The sequence below is a fragment of the Nyctereutes procyonoides genome, unplaced genomic scaffold, assembly GCF_905146905.1.
Source record: "Nyctereutes procyonoides isolate TBG_1078 unplaced genomic scaffold, NYPRO_anot_genome, whole genome shotgun sequence".
Taxonomy (NCBI): Eukaryota; Metazoa; Chordata; class Mammalia; order Carnivora; family Canidae; genus Nyctereutes; species Nyctereutes procyonoides.
In genome coordinates, this window is record NW_026575049.1 from 68,845,437 (window position 1) to 68,869,197 (window position 23,761).

Here is a 23,761-nt window from a genome sequence, read left to right on the forward strand (position 1 = left end):
GCCAGCACCACCTCACTGGAATCTCCTTGGTGACACAAGCGACTCGCGTGAGATTGGTGGGGTTTTCCTGGGGCCTTCGCTCTTGACTCGCACAACACGTGACACTTTTGACCGCTTCTTCCTCCGAGGAACTTTCCCTTACCTTGGCTTCCAGGTTACCGTTCAAACCCTCCCGTGCCCTTGCAGTTTTCCAACTCCTGAAATTTTTACCCATAGCCCCAACATCACAATTTGTATCATTCTTTTCACTGACTTGAGTTTGAGAGGCAGAGGAGTTGCTTAGGTATCTCTTCGCTGTGACAGTAACCTGGGAAATGCTAGCAGGAACCCAGCGAGGACTCTCCTTCCCAGGTCCTCCTCCAGCGTCAAGTGACTGATCCTCCTCTCCCATTTCCCTAATTACAGGGCTGCTATGCCCCAACAACCGGAGGAAAATGCCGCCAGTTCAAAGAAACTCAAAAACGTCTCCTCTTGCAGACTTGCTGAGCCATCACACGGCCATTACACTAAGAGCTTCTTCTACTCCTGTTATTGACTCTGAATATCTTTGTTCTACTTCAGAGATACGGAAAAGCAAGAGCTGCACAGTTTAGAGTGTTTTCATCTCCTCCCTGTTATTTTTACTTGAGGGCGGTTATTCCCAAGGTGTAGGTGTCAATAGGTATTGTTTGAAAAGAACAGGTTCAAGGTCAGGTAAGCCTGGAAAACAGTTAAATGTTTTTTTAAAGAAATTCTCAACGCTTTGAAGTGATAGTGGGCATCTACTAGTTATCTATTATGGAATAACAAGTCTCACACACACACACGCGCACACACACACACACACACACACACACACACACCCAATTAGAATTAGCTCCTGATTTCTAGCGCTTAAGTATCTGGGCTTGGCTTAGTCGAGTGTTCCTGGCTTGAGGACTCTCACAAGGCTGTAGTCAAGATGTTGACCAGGGCTGCAGTCATCTGTCAACTTGGGGCCGGAGGGTCCACTTTCAAAGTGGGTCACTCCCGTGGCTGGCAAATTGTTGCTGCCTATCGGCAGGGCAGCTCGGCTTCTTGCCACATGGATGCCCTCCTAGAGCTGCTCGGGTGACCTTTGGACCAGGCAAAGGGCTCCCCAGGGCAAGTTATCCAAGAGAGCCAGAAGGGAGCCACACCATCTTCTGCGACCTTGCCTCAGAAGTCACGCGTCATCGTTTCTGCAATACCTCACCGACTGCCCACAGATCGGTCTTATCCACTGTGTGGGGGTGTGTTAGCACCGGGAAAGAAGGGACATTGAGGATCGTTTTTGAGGCAGGCCAGTGCAACGCTTTATGAATCCCCAAAACGTATTTGGGAACAACACTGTTGCTTGGTGAAGACACTAGGATTCCGTGGTACACCTTGGGGGTGGGGGGACTGCCACCGATGGTCACACCATGGACCAAGTGCCTTAGAGCATCACAGATGGAGGGGAAGACGTGTGGGGGGGCGGGGGGGGGGAAACAATGCTGGGAAACGGAGCCCGAAGCCTCCCTGGGGGCCGCGGGCGGGTGGAAGATCTGTGAAGCTCAGCTGAGCTCCCACCTGGATCCACTCTGCAGAGGATCCCTGCTTCAGAAGGCGCCCACTGGCCTGCCCTGCCAGTCCCTGAATGATCTGGAAGGTCCAGGCTCTTGCGAGTTGTTCGGTCCCTTTGTCCTAAGTCAAAGATACGGTGGGGGAAAACAACAACAACAACAACAACAACAAACAAAACAAAACCTCAAAAATCACAGGCTGAAAAGAGGAACCTGTCCCGGAATCTGTAAAGTCTGGAGATGGGGACCATCGGAAGGCCCGGCTGTCCCAGGCCCGGAGCAGTCTTTGCCTGGGGACCCTCCAGGCTATTCCCAGCCACAGGCCTGGCCCCCAGCGCCTGTTCTGTGCTGATAGGACAGTAAGGTCGCTGGGGGGTGGGGTGGGTGGGTCAGGTCATAATTCATCTGATTCATTTGCACGGAGGCCTGTCTGCAAAGCCCTCCGCCCCAGGTGGGCTCCCTGGAGGAGGCGGTCGCGCGTCAGAGGCTGCCGGCAGCGCCCCGGGGAGGGCGGGGAGCGAGGGGCGGCGCGGGGAGGAGACGCGGGGCAGGGAGGGGCGGGAGCGGCCACGAGGGGGCACCCTCTGAGCTTGCTTCCCTGCCCCCGCCCGCTCCCCCCAACAGGAGTCGGAAAGGGGAGGGGGCGGGGAGGGAGCGGAGGCCGAGCAGCCCGACGGAGCAGCCCGACCGCGCGGCCCGCAGCCCCCCCCCCCCCGCGGTACTTAAGCGCCGGGACAAAGGCGCGCGGGTCGGCGCCGGGAGCAGCGCGGCGGCGGCGGCGGCGGAGGCGGCGGAGGCGGCGGAGGTGGCGGAGGTGCCGGGGCCCGCGGCCTGCCCACTGTGCTTCCGGGGAGCGCGGCGGATGGCGCGTCCCTGACGGGCCCAGGTCATGGCCACGGCGCGGCGGACGGTCCTGGGCCGCGGCCTCCAGGCTCTCGGCTGGGCCGCCCTGGCGCTGCTCTGCGCCGCGCACGGGGGGCGCCGGGAGGACGCGGGCGCTGCCTGCTACGGCGGGTTCGACCTCTACTTCATCCTGGACAAGTGAGTGCGGCGCGCGGCGGCCCGGCCGGGGGATGCTGGGGGGCGGGGGGGGCGGGGGCGCTGCAGCCCGGCCCGGGGAGGATGCCGCGGGGGCTGGGGGGACTGGGGGGGCTCGGGGGACTGGGGGGGCTCGGGGGACTGGGGAGGGCTCGGGGGACTGGGGGGGCTCGGGGGCCGCTGCAGTCCCGGCCCGGGGAGGATGCCGCGGGGGGCTGAGGGGGGACTAGGGGGCTCGGGGGACTGGGGGGGCTCGGAGGACTGGGAGGGCTCGGGGGACTGGGGGGGCTCGGGGGACTGGGGGAGCTCGGGGGCCGCTGCAGCCCCGGCCCGGGGAGGATGCCGCGGGGGCTGGGGGGGACTAGGGGGCTCGGGGGACTGGGGGAGCTCGGGAGACTGGGGGAGCTCGGGGGCCGTTGCAGCCTGGGCCGGGGGAGGATGCCGCGGGGGCTGGGGGGGACTAGGGGGCTCGGGGGACTGGGGGGGCTCGGGGGACTGGGGGACCTCGGGGGACTGGGGGACTCGGGGGCCGCTGCAGCCCCGGCCCGGGGAGGATGCCGCGGGGGCTGGGGGCTCGGGGGTCGCTGCAGCCCCGGCTCGGGGATGCTGCCGCGGGGGCGATGGGGGGCCGGGGGGACTGGGGGGTCCCTGCAGCCTGGGCTCGGGGATGCTGCCGCGGGGGGCTGAGGGGCTCGGGGTGCTGGGGGGCCGGGAAGCCTCGGCGGCCGCTGCAGCCTGGGCTCGGGTATGCTGCCGCAGGGGGCCCGGGGGGGCCGAGGGTCGGGGGGACCGGGGGAGCTCAGGAGACCGGGGAGGGAGGGGCTCGGGGGTCGCTGCAGCCCCGGCTCGAGGATGCTGCCGCACGGGGGATGGGGGGGCCGGAGGTGCTGGGGGCCGGGGACCGCTGCAGCCTGGGCTGGGGGATGCTGCCGCGGGGCTTGGGGTGGCCAAGGGGGTCCAGCCTGTTGGGGGGTTTTGACCTGTAGCTCATCCTGGACAAGTAAGTGCCGCGCGCCCTGCAGCCTGGGCTGGGGATGCTGCCGCGGGGCTTGGGCCGCAGGTGCCCGGGGTGGGAGGTCCGAGGTTCCGGGGGCGCCCCCGCCGTCCGCTCGCGAGCCCGCGGGGCCGTCGGGGGGCGCGTCTCCGCCTGGCTTTGTGGGACCGGGGAGCCCGGGGGGGGGGGGGGCGTGAGGATGCCGCGGGCCCTGCCGCATCTGCTCGTGGAGACCCGGGGCGCGGGCCCGGCGCGGCTGCAGGGCGGCTGGCGACACAAAAACCCTCCCGAGCACCCGCTCCGCCTGCGCCGGGGTGCGGCCTTTGTTCCTCGGGCGCAGCGCGGGGGCACACGGGGCGCGGGCCGGGCGGGGCAGCATCCCCCCCCCCCGGGGCAATTGCGCGGGTGGGTGGGCTCCGGGGAGGACCGCGCCCCGGGACCCCCGCCCCCAGGCCTGGCGCAGCCCCTGTGGCCGCCGAAGCCCCTGCCCTCTGCTGAGCCCCGGCCCCGGGGGGACCCGCGCCCCACTGCCCTGCCGGGGCTCCCGGTGCCCCCGAGGCCGCGCTCCAGCAGGGGCGGGAGATGCATTTCACAGACTGGAAAGTATTTGCGAGCTGGAAAAAGAGTCCTGCAAAATAAGCTGGCCCGGAGACACCAAATGTGCTTTGCAGTCGCCCCTGGAGTTTGAGTTTTCCGTAAGGGCTGTTTTGAACTCCAGATTCTTTGGATGAAAAGCGAGGTCTCCTTCTTGGAGATTTATGAGAAGGTGGACACTGAAAATAAACTCCAGCACCGAAAAAATGGAATTTCTTTTGTTGCTTCTAGTGGCTGGGAGCAACAGCTCACAGATTCAGAGGCTGTGTCTGAAAAGGCAGAGGTGCCCATGGTGCTGCACCTTTCTTTTTCTTTTTTTTTTTTTTCCCCTCCCCTAAAAAGCCATTTCTGCAGGACATACAGGAAGACTTGAAAAAAAAAAAAAAGAAAAAAAGACAGAACCCCTAGGGCCCTGAATGGAGTGCTTCCATATACAGTAGAGAAAAATCAAGTTCTCCCCAAATTAATTTGAATTGAATTAAACTTTTAAATCAGAGTTCTGCAAGAATTTGTTTTGGTGGTGAGAGGAATTTAACAAAACGATTCTAAGTTTATCTTAGGGAACAAAAACCTGGTAAAAACAGTTTTAGGAAAAAATATAATGAAGACATACTGAGGCTTGCAAATATTAAAATGTACCATAAAGCAAATTATTACAAACAGGATGGGAAAGGCCAAAGAACAGATAGGCAGAATAGAACATCAAGAAGGAAATCCAGGAATATGAGAGCATTTAGTGGAAGGTCAAATCAGTGGGGAATTCATTTCTTATTTTAAAAAATGTTGGGGCGCCTGGGGTGACTCAGTTAAATGTCCAACCCATGATCTTAGTTCAAGGTCTTCATCTCGGGGCCTTCATGCTGGGCATGGAGCCTACTTAAAGAAAAAAAAAAAAGATTCTTTGACAAATGGTAACATGGGAAAAGAAAAAAGATTAGGTTTATGTCTTACACCACACACCAAAATAAATTCCAGAAGGACTGAAAATTTAAATGTTTACAATGAAAGGATGAAACAACCGGAAGAAAATTTAAATGGCTATTACTGTAATCTTAGGCTTAGAGCTTTCAAAACAGGACAGAAGCAATAAAGAAAACTATGAAGATAGTTAAACAGACTCAAATTTTCCATTTCCATAAGTGAAAAAAATGCCAGAGATAAAAGATAATGAAAAGTTAACCACAACTTTGTGACATCGATTGCTCCTTAAAGATTGGTCTTAATATAGAAAAAGCAGTTTTAAAAAGATGACCCCAGTTGAAAACAGGTATGGTACATAAATATTTCACAAAAGATACATGAAAATCAGTAAACAGGCAAAAAAATTTCAATTTCCCTAGTCAAGAAATGAAAAAATTGAACAAGATGTAATTTTTATTAAGTTGGCAAAGATTTTTTTAAAAAATTACCATGTTTGATATTGGCCAACTTGTGGGAGGAAGGCGCTTTCATATCTTACTAAGGAAAATATGAATCTGTGTAGTCTTTCTAGGCTGTCCAATGGAACTTTCTGTGATAATGGAGATGTTCTCTACCTGCCCGGGCCAGGTGTGTCTACTAGCCATAGGTAGCTATTGAGCACCTTGACCTGTGGCTACTGTGAATAAGGAAGTGAACTTGTTATATTGTTTCTTTTTAATTAATTTTAGTTGAGACAGCCACATGGGGCTACTGCATTGGATGGTGCAGACAAGAAGGTGATTTGGCAACATGTATCAAAGGCTTTTTTTTTTTTTTTTTTAAGAAAAAAAAGAAAAAAAGAGCTCTACTTTTCCATCCAAAAGGAAAAATCCAAGATGGTCTCAAACAAGTGACTCTATGTTGTTCCATGTTGACTCTATGTTTATAATAATACGGCTGAAAGTTACCTAAATATCTAACAATTTATTAAGTGAGGCGTGATACGGCGTAGTATTGACATGCTTGCTGTGCATGCTCGTCATGTACCCTTGGGCGAAAATAGTCACCGATGTTACGTGCATTACGATTCTACTTTTGTAAAAAAGCTAAGGACGCACGTGTATTTCTGGATTTACCGAACAGGCAATTGTATTTCTGTCTAGAAGATAAGATTTTTAATTTCTTTTTTGGGGTGTTTTTCTGAACTTTCAAATTTTCTATGATGAGCATATGCTACTTTTTATATTCAACGAAAATAAGTCACTTTGAGCTTTTAAAAAAAGTTGTTTCAAGTGTAAGGAGGTTGTCTAACCAGCGTGCTGGGCTCCCAGCATACGATTGTAGAGGCTGCTGCTTCTTCACTATCTAATCCCAGAATAAATTTCCAAATGCATCATAGGATACGGTGCAGGACATTAGGGGGACCCCGAAATGCTCCAGGAAGGAGAGAATGCGGCCCTTGTGCAGGCTCCTACCTGTAGGCTTAGATGCGCTCCTCTGGCGGCTTTCGGTTGTCCTGTGGCTGAGGAAGGAGAGTGTTCGCTGGATGAAACAATTGCTGGTACTCGATGGGGTGCGTGCTCCTAGCTTGCGATCTCGGCCCCCGGCTGATTTATGGGATTGTCCAACTCAGAGCCCGGGATGGGCTACAACGCAGCAATTGCCTAGAGGCCCCGGGGGGTCCCTGAAGACACGGTGACCCTAGCAAGAACCTTCTCCGAGGGTGCTGCCCAGCACCCAGGCTCAGCGAGTAGAGGGGGAAGGAGCGCGGACTCACCTCAGGCATCCGAGATACTTTGCCCTGCCCGGCGGGACAAGCTGCAGGCTGAAGCCCCTGTACAGGGGACCTTTCTGTCCCGGCCCTCAACTCCTCTTTCCCGGTGATGGCTCTCTTCTTTTCCATGACATTAGAACTCAGCTCATTCCAGGTGTTAGCCGGATGCATGTGGCCCGGAGAGGACCCACATTATACATCTGATGGCCCGTCGCGTCCTCTGAGCGGGGCGCAGGGCCTGGTGGTGACCCCCGACTTCCGCAGTACCCGCCGGGCCGCACTAGCCACCGGGCTGTTTCGACCGACGGAATTCCGTGTTCACCTAAACATGCTTCTCCGGTTGCGGCCAGGAAAGGCAGACGCTGGGATTCAGTCGGGGATCGGGGTCGCGTTCCCAAGGCGCTCGCAGCAGGGAAGTGTCCAGGCGCGCTGGCTTCTCGCTGGCTTCTCCGGGAGGAAGGATGAAGGCCTCCCGTCGGTGGCGCTCCCGTCCTCTCTCCCAGGGTCCTCCCCACGACACCCTTACGGATCCTGTTGGTCTGTTTTATAAGAACGATTGGTTACGGGAGTGGGAGAAGCGGACTCTCCGTCGCAGGCCTCGGGAAGGGCTGGCTGCGGCCGTGCGGGCCCCGGACTTCAGACGGAGGTCACTGTCGGTGGCAGTGGGGGGGGGCAGTAAGCACTGCAGAGCCCCCTCGGTAGGACCTTCCAGTGCCACAGCCTGTGACCCAGATCTACCCTGCCGTCGTGGGACCCCCCCCCCCGCAGGCCCGGCGCGTGCTCCTTCCCCAGCTCCTCCTGCTGCTCCATCCTGTCCGCCGGTGCCCACCTTTGCCTTCCCTTCTCCCCACTCAAGGGCACCCCATGCCGTCCCCACCCACGGCCCCACGCTGGCACCACAACCAGATGACTCCCTAGTGGGGTCGGTGTGTAGGGCCAGGGCTGGGCCTCACTGTCCAGGGCCAGGGGCCCAGCACAGTCCTGTGACCCGGGCCTGGGGACATGGCCACCAGGTGCAGCATCGTTTTCCGGAGAAAACGCCCCTGGGTTCCCATCAACTACCAGCTAGAAAAGAGACCTTTAGAGTCAGGAGCGAGGTGTCCGGACTCTTGCGCATCCTCACATGTGCCCGAGGACCACCCTGCTCAGTCCCGAGGCGAGCGCTGGCATTGTCGCCGGAAGGCGGGTTCAGCCCCGGGTTGGGGGGCTGCTGGCCACGGGAGAGGCCCCCTAGACGGGCTGGGTGGGTTCCACGCATGAAAAGGCCTGCGTCAGGGTTTCAGTAAATGACGGTACATAAAGCATCACAACATCACTTAGTTGAGGAGCTCCTGCTCCGCTCTAAGGCCCGCCTGGGTTGATTGTAAGTTGGGGGGACCCCAACCCCGCGCAGCCCTGGGGATTTCCAGCCAGGGGCTTAGCTGATGGGTGGGCCTCCAGCGTGCATGCGGGACACCTGAGGACGACGCGCTGCCAGGGCCCATACGTGTTCATTTGCTCAGATTGTACCTGATGGAAAAAGGAAATCGGACCCTGTACGTGCGTTGGAATTCACAGGGGTAGCAGTTTGCAGGAATACGTAGGAAGAGGGCTTCGGGAAATGAGAACGCAAAATGAGCTCGGAATAAGGAAACAAAGAGCCATTACAAGGTATTTTGAAAATGCTACAATAATAATTCTAAAAGGCATCATTAAAAAAAAAGTTTCTCAGGGGCTGCAATCTTCTTTCTTTCCTTTCTCTCTTTCTCTCTTTCTCTCTTTCTTCTTTCTTTCTTTCTTTCTTTCTTTCTTTCTTTCTTTCTTTCTTCCTTTCTTTTTCTTTTGTATTGAAATGGGTTTTATGGTTGGTTTTAAATGTTTCTCCAGTTAGGTTCCAGGTTTGGAGAGGACTTGTTAGACTACCTGATAGGTATTAGAACTGCCTTCAAATTGGGTCAAAAATAAAAGTAAAAATGGTTAAGTGTTTTGTTGTGTATTTCTGTCTGGGTCAGCCAGGTAATTACCTCTAGTTTCCTTAGCCGGGGAGACCTGGTAAAACTCAGTGTCAAGCTGAGAATAGAATCCAGGAGTGTTGGAGGAAGGCGCCCTTCCTAAGATAACCTGTAATCATCTTCAAGTGCTAACGGGCTCCCAGAGGTCCAGAAACAAACTCTGGCATCCTTAGCAAGACTTGGCTGTCACATAAATGCAAATGGGATTTGCTTTCTGCTAATTTAGAATGTGTGTCTATTTTTGATGTGTGGCCAAGAGACTGGATTTTGCCTTTCCCAGCGATCGCTCGGCAACAAAAGACTAAGTGGATATTTGGGCATTTCCTGACATTTCCCAGACATGCCAGTCTTATACTGAAAAAAAAAGGGGGGGGGGATTAGGTTGCATCTGTTTGGCTGATTCTTTCATTCATTTGACATAAATACTTTCTCAATTCCAATCACAAGTGTGTACTCAGAGATATGGATAACTCCGTGTCGATTGCAGGCAATGTCCTGTTCTGGGAGCTATAGGGAATATAAAAGAAGCAAGAAGCAGTCCCAGACTATTTGCTTTTTAGGCAGAAGGACTCAGGGCAGCCAAAGCTCAAGGCTCCTGGAGGATTTGGGGAAGGGGGCAAGTAAAATCGATTTTAGACCAGCAATAAGGAAAAATAATAAGTGACGTTTACTGAGCCCTTGCTACCCGCCAGGCACTGCGGTGAAGCACTTTGCCTGTATTACCCCGTGTAATCTTCACAACCACATCAGGTTAGTACAGTCATGAGCACCATTTGACACATGAGGAAACTGAGGTTTAGAAAGGTCAGCCAAGGTCACTCTAAGTGGTGAAATTCAGCCTCAAACCCAAGCCACTCTGACTCATGATCTACGCACAAAGATGAAAAATACCTAAACATGCAAAAAAGAACACCATATCGATCGGGATAGGTTAAGTTATGCTGTGGTAACAAACAATCCCCCCGAATCTCAGTGACGAAAGCAACAAAGATCTAAACCTTTGGTTATAATCTCTGCCACTGTACACGCTGGAGGGCGGTCAGCAGGGGCTCTGCTCGCAGTAGTTGCCCTGGGAGCCACGCTAGTGGAGATGCCTTCCTAACCCCAGCTTCCACCGTCACAGCTACGAGGGAAGAGGATGCTGAGGGTCTCTCAGCTGGGGTGATGAAATGCCCCCATGGGAACTGCTAGGCATCCTTCCACTGACAACCTATTGGTCAGAGCTAGCCACTTGGGCTCACCCTATGGAAAGAGGGTGAAAATTTTCATCTTCCCACGTATCTAAAAGGAGAGGAAAGCCAGATATGGGTGGGCATTAAAAACCTCTACTGCAAACCTGTAATTATACACCGCTCTGGCCTGAGTAAGCAAGAAAGGAGTAGTCACTGAGAGAGGGCAAAGATCCATAAGGCTGATGGGAAAGGGTTGGTTTTGAGCTAGATCTTGCATTTATTCATCAACCTGGGAGTACTGTCCGGCATGATAGTTCAAATCTGCCCATAAGGCAGTAACTGGCTCCTGCTCTCTTCCCTTCCTGCCCACATCTTCGTGGGCAGGGAATTAAATTAGGTTAAATGGGAAGCAGAAATGAAGGTTAGACAAGCTTCCCTGCCACCCTTGTATTACAGGAATATCTGAAAACTAAGAATCTCTTGTTCCATAGTTTATGGAATATCAGGACTTTGAGAGGCTGGTAAGGGAGGGCAGGCCCCAGGACACTACAGCACTGCAGCCGCTGAGCCCAGAGGATGTCAGGGTATTGCAGAGGCTGATTCAAAGCTTGAATCAAACACCAAATGTGTTTCTCCGTGAGGCTGCTGTCGGCATTGTTGGTGGGACTTTTTTTTTCTTTGCGGGGCACGTGGGATGCTTAGCATTTCTGATCCCTCCTCTGTAAATGCCATCAGCCTTCCTGGTCATTGTGATAACCAATCAGTAAACGCCTCTACATTTATTTCTGAATGCCTTCCTATGAGATTGTACCACCCAGGTTGAGAACCCCTGGCTGAAAGATTGCAGGGCAGAGCAAGGCACGCCAACGATGTTGATTCCTAGCACCCCTGGGCGACATCTGAGCATTTTTTCTGGAAGAAATGAAAAGGTTTCAGTGATTAGGGCCAGTGGAAATCATAGACCTCAGAAGTGAATGTGTTCAACAAGTAGTTCCCAACCAAGGGCCCGCGCAGAACCTGAGGAGGCCAGGGCAAGCGTGTCTATTTTGGAAAAGCTTCCCAGGTGATTCTGATGTGGGTCTTTCCCTCCCACAATAAGTGGTAAGATAGAACAGGAAGACAAGGGAAGCTGCCCCATAATGATGGCAGCTGAGGCAGCAGACACCCCAGAGCTGGACTCCAAGCAGAGTTCTTATTTCAGACAGTGGCAGGAAAGCCCCACTGACATGGAGAAGGAGGAGCAGAGGTCAGATAGGCCATGCGCTGCCCTTCAGTGTGCCCAGGCCCTATCACAGGTGCATGCATATCTAAGCCATGGCACTTGCTGGTAGTCCTTAGTCCCCTTTCTGTCAAGACCTCATGCATGAAATGTGGTCCCAGGGCCTCATGGGAGTAAACCAAGGCTCAAGCAGAAGGGTTAAGAGAGCCAACTTCAGAATCAGACATCTCTGGCTTTAAACACCAGCTCAGCCTTCTTACCAAGCTTTGTGACCTTAGTGAAAATTGCTTAGCCCCTCTGAACCTCAGTCTTCTTATCAATAAAGTAGGTATTAAAACTCCTGCCTCATGGAAGTGTTGTAAATCATATTAGATTAAAACCTTTAATGAAGCATTTGGTATGTGAGTACCCGGAGGACAGATGGTAGTGGTAATGATGCTGCTGGGGGTCCTAGTGGTGGTGGTAATTACCTGTGTAGAGAAAGGATGTGGTCCTCCAGCAAAAGACGCCTCTAGATTCTGAGCAGAGCTGCCTGCTTAGGGGAAGGAATATACCGATTCAATGCAGAAATTTCAAACTGTGTCAAACTTCTGGAATTTCAAAATGCCCAAGAGGTCCCTGGTTCTCAAAGATTTCACAGTTTAATAAAGAGACAAAGGGCTGGGGAGACAGTTGATGAAATAATTAATTTTGGTTGACATGAGAGAGGTTTAGGAGGCTTCCTGTAGGAGGTAGCTTTGGATCTAGGATTTGAACATTCAGCAGGATTTTGCCAGGTGACCAAGTTAAAAAAAAAAAAATTCTGGCAAAGGAGTAACATACAGGAAAGTAAAGTGACCCACATCCCTTGTGATGTAAGCATGACAGGGAACGTGACAGGGAAAGAATCTGGGAAGAGTGGATTATTTTCATGTCAGCGATAGGTAATAGGATTAAAATTTTCTACAGACAACAGTAGGAGGCTTATGTGTGTGTTTTATCTATATTTCACTTCTTGAAGTAGGGATGAGGAAAAGAATAAATGAAATTGAGAGTTCTTTTGTTGTGAGGAGCTTAGGACCTGATTTGCATGGGATGTGGGAGAGGAAAGCATTGAGAGGGTAAGGAACAGGGTTCAGAATGAAGGAGGGCTCGGTGTGGACGTGTTGAGTCTGAACATGTGGAACATTTGGGTGGAGATGCTGAGTCGGCAGTTGGATTCATACACTGGGATCGAGAATAAAGTCTTGAGTGGTGTTAGCCCAAGGGTAGTAAGTCAAAAATGTGAATATGAATAATAAATAATATCTAGATAATATCAAGATAATATCAGGATTTTTTAAATGTCAGGAGTTTAATGACAAAGATGGCCAGGATCCAACCTTAGAGGAATTGCTAACAGGAATGTCTGCACCGAGGAAGAAACTCCACTAAATAATGCCAAGAAGTTACCAGAACAGTCAGAAAAGAACCAGCAAAGAATTGTGCCACTGAGGCAAGGAGAGAGAATTTCAGTGGAGGGATGACCCATTGTTTCCCCCATAATATCATCTCCCCTTCTATTTCTTGTCTTGGTGATTGACATCACCGCAAACCCAGCCACTTAGACCAAGATCTGGGAGTCAACCTCGTTTTTATACTGAGTTCGCTTTCCCAAGACCTTGGTGCCAAAGGATTATGAATCCTTTCATAATCATAATCATAATCATCCTGCCATCACTTTTCACATACAAGAGAACGTAAATGCAAAGTTTACAGAAATCATACAACAAATAAAAATGATATATCCTATAACTAACTACACACCAGTCAAAATAATAAAAGGATATTCAAGATGTCATTGCACAGCCATAATCTAAACACTAATCAATAAATGCATGTCCCAGGACGTTACTGGTTTATGCTCCTTGTCCCAGCACTATTACTAATGGCTTCTTATTTTACTCTTGAAAATGTTTGTTTGGATCTTAAATTACACGGCCATCCTGATTACTAATTGTCATAAAAGACATTGTCAAACAAAAGGGGAGACCATTGAAGGCCAAACTGCTGAAGCTCCTTGCACGCTTTACTCCATTAAAATGGTCAACCAATTCAGCACTCTTGATTCCCTTCAAGTGCCTCAATTTTAAGCCTTTCCTGGTATACCCACTCCCAAATTCCAAATTCCCATACAATTTGTGGAAATTTTCTGGTACTTCCCGCTATCTTGGCACCTAACACTATCAATTGTAACTGTGCATTTCCTGACCCCTCCGTGGGGAGGCACTGTTGCATAGGTGTTAAGGGCACAGGTTTAAACACCAGAAAGGAGACTGGGAACATGATATTTAGACTAAAAGTGGACTCTTGAACCAGACACCTGAGTTCAAATTCCAACTCTACCACTTAACTAGCTGTGTGTCCTTGAGCAAGTTACTTAACCTCTTTGTGAACTCAGTTTCCTCATTTGTAAAAAAAAAAAAAAAGAGAGAGAGAGAGATAATATTATCACAGAGGGGGGTTGTGCCCTTGAACAGAATCCTACGAGCATGTAGAAAGTGCTCAGAAGTGCCAGCTACTATTACTAAATGGCAATGGATGTAGAGTGCTCAGCCCAATGCTGATGCTTAGTAAATACTTAAGAAATACCAAGTGTTGGAATTATTAATCTTTACAGATTCAGAAGGACCTACTAGGCATTCAGAAATCAGTTTGTTGAAACAATAAATACTGTATGTTGTATTTATGCATATTATAAGGGCATCCAGCAAAATGAGAACTGAGAAAGGCTGTATGCTTCAGTAGAAATAAAGGCATTGGTGATTTTTGGAAGTACACTTTCAGGGCATCATAAATGAAACTAAAATTTAACGACCTGAGGCTCTTAGTGGGAGATAAGAAAGACAATTTGTTTATGACTTCTGAAACGGAATCTGAGCACACAGTTTCTCCTTCACCACCTACCCCACTATCATCTACAACTGCTCCATCCCTCTAAAAGAGAAAGTCTTGAGGAGGCAACCAGGGGGAACCTACATCAGATCCAAAGACTAAGGACATTGACATGCAGCACACTTGTAAGAAATTCCACCAGACACAGAACAGATGGACGGAGTTTGAAGGAGGTCAGCCAGGATCTACTTTCAACTCTGTTGCCAAGTTGTAGAAAACATGTAGAGGAAAATTTGGAAGGAGCCCCAAGAACAATCCCAAGTCTGGAAGTGAATTTGAAGTGAAGAGTGGGACATAAGAGGGATGAGAACCATCTCCCTGGAGCCCTTCTGTACTGTGCAAAAGCAGCTGTGCTGGATAATCAAGGAGCAATTAAGCCACAAAAGAGAGAACTCATGAGCACTGGCCATCTTCATGACAGTAGTTCTACCCAGCTTAACTCAGTCCTCCCCATAGATCCTGGGTCTCCAGGGAAATGGCACGTTTGATTCTGTGGATATAGTGGGGATCAGGAAAGATGTCAGCTATAACAAAATATGAACCTGAAGTAGAGACCAGGCCAAAAACTCCTGCAAATGGCAAGCTGGATGGATGTAACCATGTCCAAAATGCACACACAAACCTTGCAAGGATGATATTTATCTGTGGGAAATGATGAGTGTCCACTCCGTCCCCTACTCTTCTCTAAGTGATGGAACAATAACATAAGCCTACTTAAACCATCAAAACCAACTCCCTTCTCAGATTTGAATTCTTAGAGAAGTTTATAAATGTGAGATGAGAAAAAAACACACACAAAAAACTACTTGGGAAGCAAATACCAGACCCAATTACACCTTAACCACATTCAAGGATGACAATAGGGCCGACTATACGATTTCAGCAACTTAAACAAGGGATTAAACAAAATTCCCAAAGTCCAAGAAGAACATATATACAGAAAGAATTTTCAAAGCAGAAGAGGTCAGTTTTAGCATTGTATGTTTTGTAATTTCAATGATGTTGAAGAAAATGATGTTCAATGAAACAAAGTATGGATGTGAAGACAAGGAACCTAGAACAGTTAACAAAATATGAAATAATAGGGAAAGATGTAAAGTCACCCTAGAAGCAGTAAAGAGCAGAACTGACAATGCAGAAAATGAAATAAGTGATGAAGGCTTCTTTGAGAAATTCTCCAAATCTGAATAGGGAAATGAGTTAGGTAAAGATGAGAGAGAAGATGATAAATAGTGAATGACAAAAATAGGTATCCAATATACCAGATAATTTCAGTTGCTAAAGAATAGTCTAGAAGAAACATTCAAAGAGTGGATAGAACTTTCCTGATTTAAGAAAAACCTGAAAATGAAGATTGAATAGGCTTACCAAGTAGGAATCAAATGTAATTAGCTAATTAAAAGAGATGAGTACTTAGGCATTCCTTGTGATCATTTTTAATTTCAATGACAAAAGAAGAATTTTATGAATGGAAAAGACACAGGTTACCTGTGGAGGCTCTGCAACATTAAATGGTGGAGAATTTTGATGGATAAATTTATGGCCTAAAATGTTGTATTTATCAAAGATGTCCCTTACATGTGAAAAATATAGAAAAACATTTTCAAATAGATATGGATTCTTCTAAAAAGGAGAATAGGGATAATTTTCAAGAAATCACAAAAAAAGTGAATCAAGTTTTTTAAAAAAAATCTTTAAATGTAATAGTTATTAATTAAAGGAAGTGGTAATGACCAGTGAAGCCAGTTAGGCAAATATATGTCTAATTAGTATTGTCAGTAAATTTTCAGATGATAATGCATCAACAAACAAGTGCATCCTGTCATGAGAAAGGAACAAGCTGAAAATAAGCTTTTGGAGAGAAAATATGCTATTTCTGACTACTGAAATCCATTGGAAACAATGTCCACCATACTGAATATTGCAGAAAGTAAATTCAGTTCCTCAGAAGAAACTTTTCCTAGAACTCAAGCAGAAAGAATACAGACGTGAAAATGACAGACAAGAGATAAGTAATACAAAGCCTAGGAACGGGATATGTATACACACACATATACACAATAATATATATATATATATACACTATACAAAAGCTATATACACTATATTTACAATAAAAATTCTAGGAAGAGAAAAGAGAACGTTTTAGAGGACTTACCAAATACTCAGCCTTATTAATTTTTAAAGGATTCGCCAAGTATACAACCTTTGATAAGTTCTTAAAATATATGATGAATAGCAATGTCTACATTCTTCCAAAAAGGAAAGAAAAATAGGTTTCCATTCCCCTGCAAACAAAAAAAGCAAGACTCAGATTGACATTAGGTTTTTTTTTCTCTTTCGTCTACAACATTAAATACTCAAAAGAAAACCTCAATAATTATAGAGTCCTGAGTGAAATGTGGCATTTAAATTCCATAGCTAGGCTTTCTCAGACATAAAAAATTCAAAATGTATGTCATCCACATACCCTCTCTGAAAAAAACATGACTTGAAAATATTGACATCCAAGTGGAGAGTATGTTGGAAATACCAAACAAGAAAAAGATATGGTATAAAAGAAATAGAAGTAATTGGCCCTGGAAAAGTTAATATGAGGCTATGCAATAAAACACAAAAAAGAATAGATTCTCAAAAGAAAAAAGGAAAAATGTAAATTTTTTACACAGGATAGAAAAAAAATGCTCATACTACATGCATATACAAAACAAAGGAAAACATGTAGCTTACTTTTAGCTCCCAAACTCTTCTTCCTCTCGAGTCTCCCTACTGGGTAGTGGGAGATACGGAAATCCCTAAATTTTGAACCATAATGATAATAAGAGTCTAATAGTGGTGATTTTTAAAAATTCCTTTAGGTGAAATTCTGGGTCTTTGCAATTTCGCCCTTCCCCAGTAGAATCTGGACATTGAGAGGGACTAATTTCCCTTTGTGAGTAGGTTCTTGGGTTTTGGACCCTTTGGTTTTGTGGAAAGTTCTATCACAGAACAGAAAATTTTAGTATTATACTCTTCCAGAAAACAGAAAAACAGAGTCTCCCAATTTATTTTAGAAAGCTAGCATATATCTGGTACCAATATCTACTAAAGTAGACAGGTTCATATGCAAAACTCCTGACCAAATTGATTAAAAACTTTATTTTTTAAATTCTTTTTTTTGAAGATTTTATTTATTTATTTATTCATGAGAGATTCAGAGAGAGGCAGAGACCCAGGCAGAGGGAGAAGCAGGCTCCTCACGGGGAACCTGATGCAGGACTGGATCCCAGGACCCCAGAGTCGCGACCCGAGCCAAAGGTAGACACTCAACCTCCGAGCCACCAGGTGCCCCAGTTAGAAACTTTAAATCCCAAATCAAATGTCATTAAAATAAAACTAACAGTGGAGTAAAAGCATAATATACCAACACCCAGTAAAAATTATCCTAGAAATGCAAGAATGCTCAATATTTAGGAAATGTATTAAGATAACCGTCATCTATTCTTGACCAACAAAGATGAAAACTAACTTATTTTCTCAGCGGAATCTGAAAAGACATCTCTCTGAATACTTAAGCACTCAAAGGACATAGAAGGTCTGAATAATAATTAATGAAGCTTGAGGCGGGCACGCGATGTGATGGGCACTGGGTGTTGTACGCAACTGATGACTTATTGAACACTACATCTGAAACTAATGATGTGCTCCATGTCGACTAATTGAATTTAAATAAAAAATAAAATAGTGAGGTCGTTTTAATAAATAGATTTGAATCCTATACTTCAGAGAGAATAAACTTTCTTTTTTTTTTTTTTGAGAATAAACTTTCAAAGACCCATGAAATATTTATTAAGTCACAAAGAATGGCTCCATATATATCTTAAGGCACAATTTTTCCAGTCCACATTCTCAGCAATAAATAACAGGGAATGAGTAGCGAAAGTACCCTAAAACTTCAGCTACCAGGAAAAAAATATATAGAGTTTTTTATATTATCTTGTAATGAGGAAAACTGAAAGAAAGTCACTGTCCAGGCTAGAGGTTGGTAAACTATGGCCTGCGGATTGTTTTTGCAAATAAAATAGTACTGGAGCATCACCGCACCTACTTTCTGTCTGTCTTATCAATGGCCACCTTTGTGTCACAACAGCGGGTTTGAGTAGTTGCCATAGGGACCATGTCACCCCTGGAGTGTAAAATGTTTACTGTCTGGCCCTCTATAGAAAGCGTGCCCACCCCTGGGCTAAGAAAACATTTGCACCCAATAGAAAGTGGGCAAAGCATGTGGATGGCAGGGTCAGCGTCAAGGGCCCAAGACCTGGGCCGCCACCCAGGAGCCCACGCTCCCAAGGGTCAGGTGCTTAGATTAATGCTCTGCTGTCACCATCTTGAAATCCTTAGTAATTTTTTAAAAAGAGGAGCTCCGTTTCGTTTTGCGCTGGATTCTGCAAATTATGTGGTTGGTGTTCATTGATACTCAGTGTTTTTTAAAACAGAAAATGAACAGCAAATATGAAAAAAATCCGTGGCATGTAATTAAATACATCCAAATAAAAATTAGAATGAAGACCCATTTCCATTTGTAAAACTTGCAGATATTTCAGAAAGAGATTATCCCAAGTGTCAGTGCCGGGTAAGGAAGGGAGCTCTTCAGGTCTCGCGGCTGGGACTTGACTGCTCATGTAAGTGGGCAGGGAGCCCGCGATCCCGGGTCCCGTGGGCGCACCGTGCGCCCAGTGGGATGCTTGGCGCCCTGGGAACAGGAGATGGAGTCCTTAAAACCATCCTTAGGAGGCAGATGCTAGTATTCCCGTCCATAAAGGAGCAAGTTGACATGTAAGAAAGCAAAACATCTTGTTCAAATGTCACACTAGTAAATGGAAGAGCAGGAGCTCGAACTCCCATCAGAGTCTGAACTCACATGAGCATGCACCAAGGCCGTGCTCTAACTGCCAGGCTGAATAGCCTCAAGAGTAGATTGCTCCACAATTCTGTGTAAGGAAACGCAGTAATTACAAATATATGTGTCTCGGAGTAGGAAAAAAACCTATTTTCACTCTACTTGGAAATGTAGAAAATAATCTGCAGCTGCTTTGTTTATTCAAGAAAGACCCTCCTGCTGGGTGCAGGTACGGCCAGGAGGGGAGACGACTTTTTTTCCAAATTGGAATTCTTAACCCAGTGCAAGAATTTAAACATTCAGTAAACTTAGGTTTGGGGTTTTGTCCCGCCCTGCACCCCCCTTCTCGGACCCATCTGGCTTGTTGCGCCCCTGGGCGTGCTCGCGGAAGGGGCCTCTGACTTCCTTGGCAGCCACAGGACTGTCCGGACCCTTGTCTGCTCACCATGGCCTAGTGGTCACCCATAGATCACATTGGTGCCTTTGGCGGGTACCCTGGGGGGTCTCACTTATCATATCCCACGTTTTAATGATAGGAAATACCTTTTGAACAGCTGCCCAACAACTACAATTTTGTATTGAATTTGCACCAAACATGCCAATAATTGATATCAGATCATATTTTAGGTTTTTCTTGGTGTGCGTGTGCTGGAAAAGACAAACTAGCAGAGGTTAAAGGAGTACATAGTTTACTCATTACATCATAATACCCTTTTGATCGCTCCACCAGAAAAAAATACAGTTTACATCTCTCTCTCTCTCTCTCTCTCTCTCTCTCTCTCTCTCTCTCCATTACGTGCACATAATTGACCAGAAGTTTCACGTATTACTTTCTGTTGCAGCATGCGATAGATCCTAAGATTTCTGTTCCGTTCCATTTCATTTTGTTTTTAATGTTGGCAACATCCCACCCAAATGATTTCCCAAATCACTAATACGTTGCATTCTGCGGCTTGAAAGTCATTGTTTTTACAGCCATCTGTCAGATTGACTAAAGGGAGAATCCGTCACGAGTCGGTAGGACGGGGCTGGGCATCCTGGACTGGGGTCTCCACCACACAGGCAGGAGCCCCCAAACTCCAAGGGCTCAGTGGCTTGGTTTGGGTCTGGACTGGTGTCTCAAGAAGTTGGAATAGAGGCAAGAGTCCAGGTTAAGCTTTAGAAGCAGGAGGGAGGCTTGGCCCTGATCCCTGTTAGTAATAGGAGGATAAGGGCTAAGGCCTGGGCTGGGTTTAGGGCTCTGGCCAATTGGAGTCCAGTGTGAGGTTAGGAGGAATGAGAGGAAGGCCAGCGAAGAACCTGGGGAGCAGAGGGAGGAGGCCAACGAACGCCGGACCTTTGACGGAACTAATTGCTTGTCCCACTCAGTGGCGCCTGAGGCTGTGCACCCGTCCAGGATTAGCGGAGGACCTGGGTGGGTCACTTAGGACATCAGTGACTTCAGCTGGGTGGGGCTAAGGAAAAGTGGGACTGTCAGTTTTATAATTTCCATCGCTAGAGCAGCTCTCTCTTCCAGGATTTAAAGACTCGTGGGTGATGGTTCCAAATACAAGCTCTGTTTTCCCTTTCGTCTTATTCTAACCCATGTGCAAAGGAAGGGGGGACAGTCGAAACTCGATTTGGCCCACTTGATTCTTTCTGACTCCGGTTGTGTGTGTGGCTAATGGAAAGAGCCTGTGTTTTCTAAGGAGCTTAACCACAGGGAGGTTTGGAAACTCACATAAGCACAAAAGAATGTATTTCAGAAAACAAATCAGAATGAGACTCGGAGTTCTTCTTTTGCTCCTACTCTTTGCATATTAGACCTTTGGAAGTAATTAAGCAGTAATCTGAGGGCAGTGCTAGGTTCTGTGCGGAATCTCTCGCTGGGAGCTCACAGTGAGTGCAATGTCGCAAAAATTTGTTGACTTCTGAGCATGTTCCAAATACTGGAGAGGTCGTAGAAAAACAAAAATAAGTGAGCAATTTTGGAGCTGCCCCCCCAGCAGGTACCTTCTTGTGGAGCTAGTAGTGAGGACTGGTAGCTTTGCCATCCCATGATCTGGGCAACCCTTCTCCACACCAAGTCAGAAGGTGGTGTGAGAAGACATTGACTCTGATTTTTTTTTTTTTAAGATTTTATTTATTTATTCATTAGAGACACAGAGAGAGGCAGAGACACAGGCAGAGGGAGAAGCAGGCTCCCCTTTAGGGACTCGATCCCTGAACTCCAGGATCACGCCCTGAGATGAAAGCAGAGCTTAACCACTGAGCCACCCAGGCGTCCCCATTGACTCTGATTTTCAGTAGACCCAGGTCCGTTGAATGGACCTGCAAGCACAGAACTCTGCAGAACTGTGTTCAAACAGAATTTCTGGAGGCCACTTGAATTTCAAATTTCGCTGAGGCTTGCACTTGTGGAACCAAGGCACAGAATCCCAAGAAGGGGCCGGAATCCTCCACACTGTAGATCATGGAAATCTTCAGGGGTTAGAATTGCATTTGAGCTAAGATTTAATTGAGTCAAAAACGGGTCTTTCACATCTGCTGATTTTCCGGAACATGGGCATTTTAGCTCTCCGACTACTGTTTGCCTAGCAACTGTGTCTCAAAAGCAGTTTAAAAAAAAAAATACAGAACAGAGTCCAATGGGACATTTCCAAGTACTACATATATCTGGACTAAGAAGGCGTTTTTATTTCTACCTTGGAACTTTGGTAACAATGGCCGGGTGAACCCTTACTGCCTGAAGATAACATCAGGACCCGATAGCTGGGATTTTAAGATCATTAACTCTTAAACAGGTTGGCATGATAAATGAAATGTTTTCCATATTGTAGGGTGGAGAGAAGCTGGAGTTGAATCTGCCCTCTCCACTTCCCCATCCAACACCCTACTTTTCCTGGCTGTGACCGGGAATTTACTTGGGTCCTGAGGGTTGAGAGGAAGCCAGTGGTCCAAACATGGACACATCACCCTGGGTCGATTGTTCTAGGAGTAGCTATTAGGGCAGATTCCAAACCAGAAAATCAGTTTATAAGGCAAAGTGCAGATGAGACATGCTTGTCTTAATAGAACATCCAAATTGAGTCAAAGACCCAACATATCTATCCCTGTGGGAGAAGGACAGAAGTTTAAGTGAGGTCACAGTGAAGAGCTTCCAAGGCTCATGGATGACGTATTTAGAATTAAGGATTAGGGAATCTAGCTATGGCTAGTGGGTGGTAATGAGGCAGAGGAGCAGGACTGTGGCACCAGGCAGGTAAGCCTTTTGCTCCTGCAGATTTGGTTAAACGTGAGCACCACCCCCAATGAGCTCACCTCCATGCTAAAACCATAAGCACCCGACGTAGGGCTCTTTCCTTTCTCAGGGTGCAATTTAATCTTGGGGTGGGACAGAGTGTGCATTTGCGGGGTAAGGAGACGCAGCAGCTTCTTTAGTAGTTTAGGCCCCTTGGGATCCCCTGGTAATCCAGAGAAGACAAAACCGGTCTGGATTCCAGAATCTTAGAAGCTACATTCATCCTCAATGCTTAAGGGAACAGACTATGTACATCTCAAATGTGTCCCCTAAAGGGTATCTATCCTATATAATTGTGTAAAGAATGATCATGTGTAAATATGAAACCACAAACTTCAGCAGTCTCAGGGCCATTATTAGCAGAGTTGGGAAGGGAGAAGCAAGCCTGTCAATCTCTCCTTACCTCTAGTTTTGCCTTCGGGGGTCTCATTTTATTTTCTTCTTGAGAAAATACAATGCCTGCCCATTAGCAAGAAGGTTTCCAGATAGATGCGGACTTTTCTTAACACTCGAGGATATTTCTTGGATCTTTCTCTGTACCCAGCATTCACAGATCACAGGAATTTCACCAAATCGTATACATTTTACGTGTCGGTCAGATAGAAGAATAGTGAAAACGAAGTGTTTTATGGGAGTGTGATAGTGTGAATTATGATCGAGTGGCCCTGGGTAAGTAAAGGAATGCAAATTGATTTGTGGCTGTTAAGTAAGGCCAATCCTTGAGAACGAAGAAATGGCACCCTGAGGATTTACTCGAGACCTCTGCCCTTCACGCAGATAGCCAAGAATAGTCCCTTCTGTTCTGGATCGAGTCCCTATTTTACCACCACTTGGTAAACTTGGCCCCCTCGGCTCCCAGGACCACTCCCATGCTGCAGGACTTCTCTACTAATAAGGAAATCAAACTTGGGATGAAGTATGGGGATTCCTCTAATCACTAAGCATCTCACCCTACTCCTCAGACAGTACTTGTGCTGCAAAACACGACACTGCATTTCGGAAGAGGGCCCAGATGACCAGAGTTCAAGGAAATCTCAGTGGAAAGGAGCTGTAGAATTCTAGATTGGACTATGGCTTATCGGCCATGTGGTGCGTCTTCTGAGGCTCTTACCTAGCATTGGACCCTCACCAGGACTCCCAGGACCAGACCATCTACCCCCATGGCTGGAGGAAAGCAGCGGGGACCAGTCTTTGAGATTTTTAGTATTCAATTGAATCCTATCCAGGAGGATGGCCAGGATTCTTTCTTCTTTCTTTTCTTTTTTTTTTTTTTTAAGAGTTTATTTATCCATGAGAGAGAGCCCGATGTTGGACTTGATCCCGGGTCTCCAGGATCAGGCCCTGGGCCGAAGGTGGCGCTAAACCGCTGAGCCACCCAGGCTGCCCATGGCCAGGATTCTAATGAAAGAGGATTTCCAAAGGTTTCCAAAGGTTAAAAGCCCAGG

At 47.7% G+C, this 23,761-nt stretch overlaps 1 protein-coding gene across 1 annotated transcript in view; it reads left to right on the forward strand.

Annotated features, from left to right (window-relative positions):
• The first annotated feature begins 2,343 nt into the window (after positions 1-2,343).
• Positions 2,344-23,761, forward strand: part of ANTXR1 (ANTXR cell adhesion molecule 1) — a 197,835-nt gene continuing 176,417 nt past the window's right edge. The window contains exon 1 of the mRNA XM_055328273.1: positions 2,344-2,603. Coding sequence (XP_055184248.1) covers positions 2,452-2,603 — 152 coding nt within the window. The 5' untranslated portion in view covers positions 2,344-2,451. The remainder of the gene's footprint in view (positions 2,604-23,761) is intronic.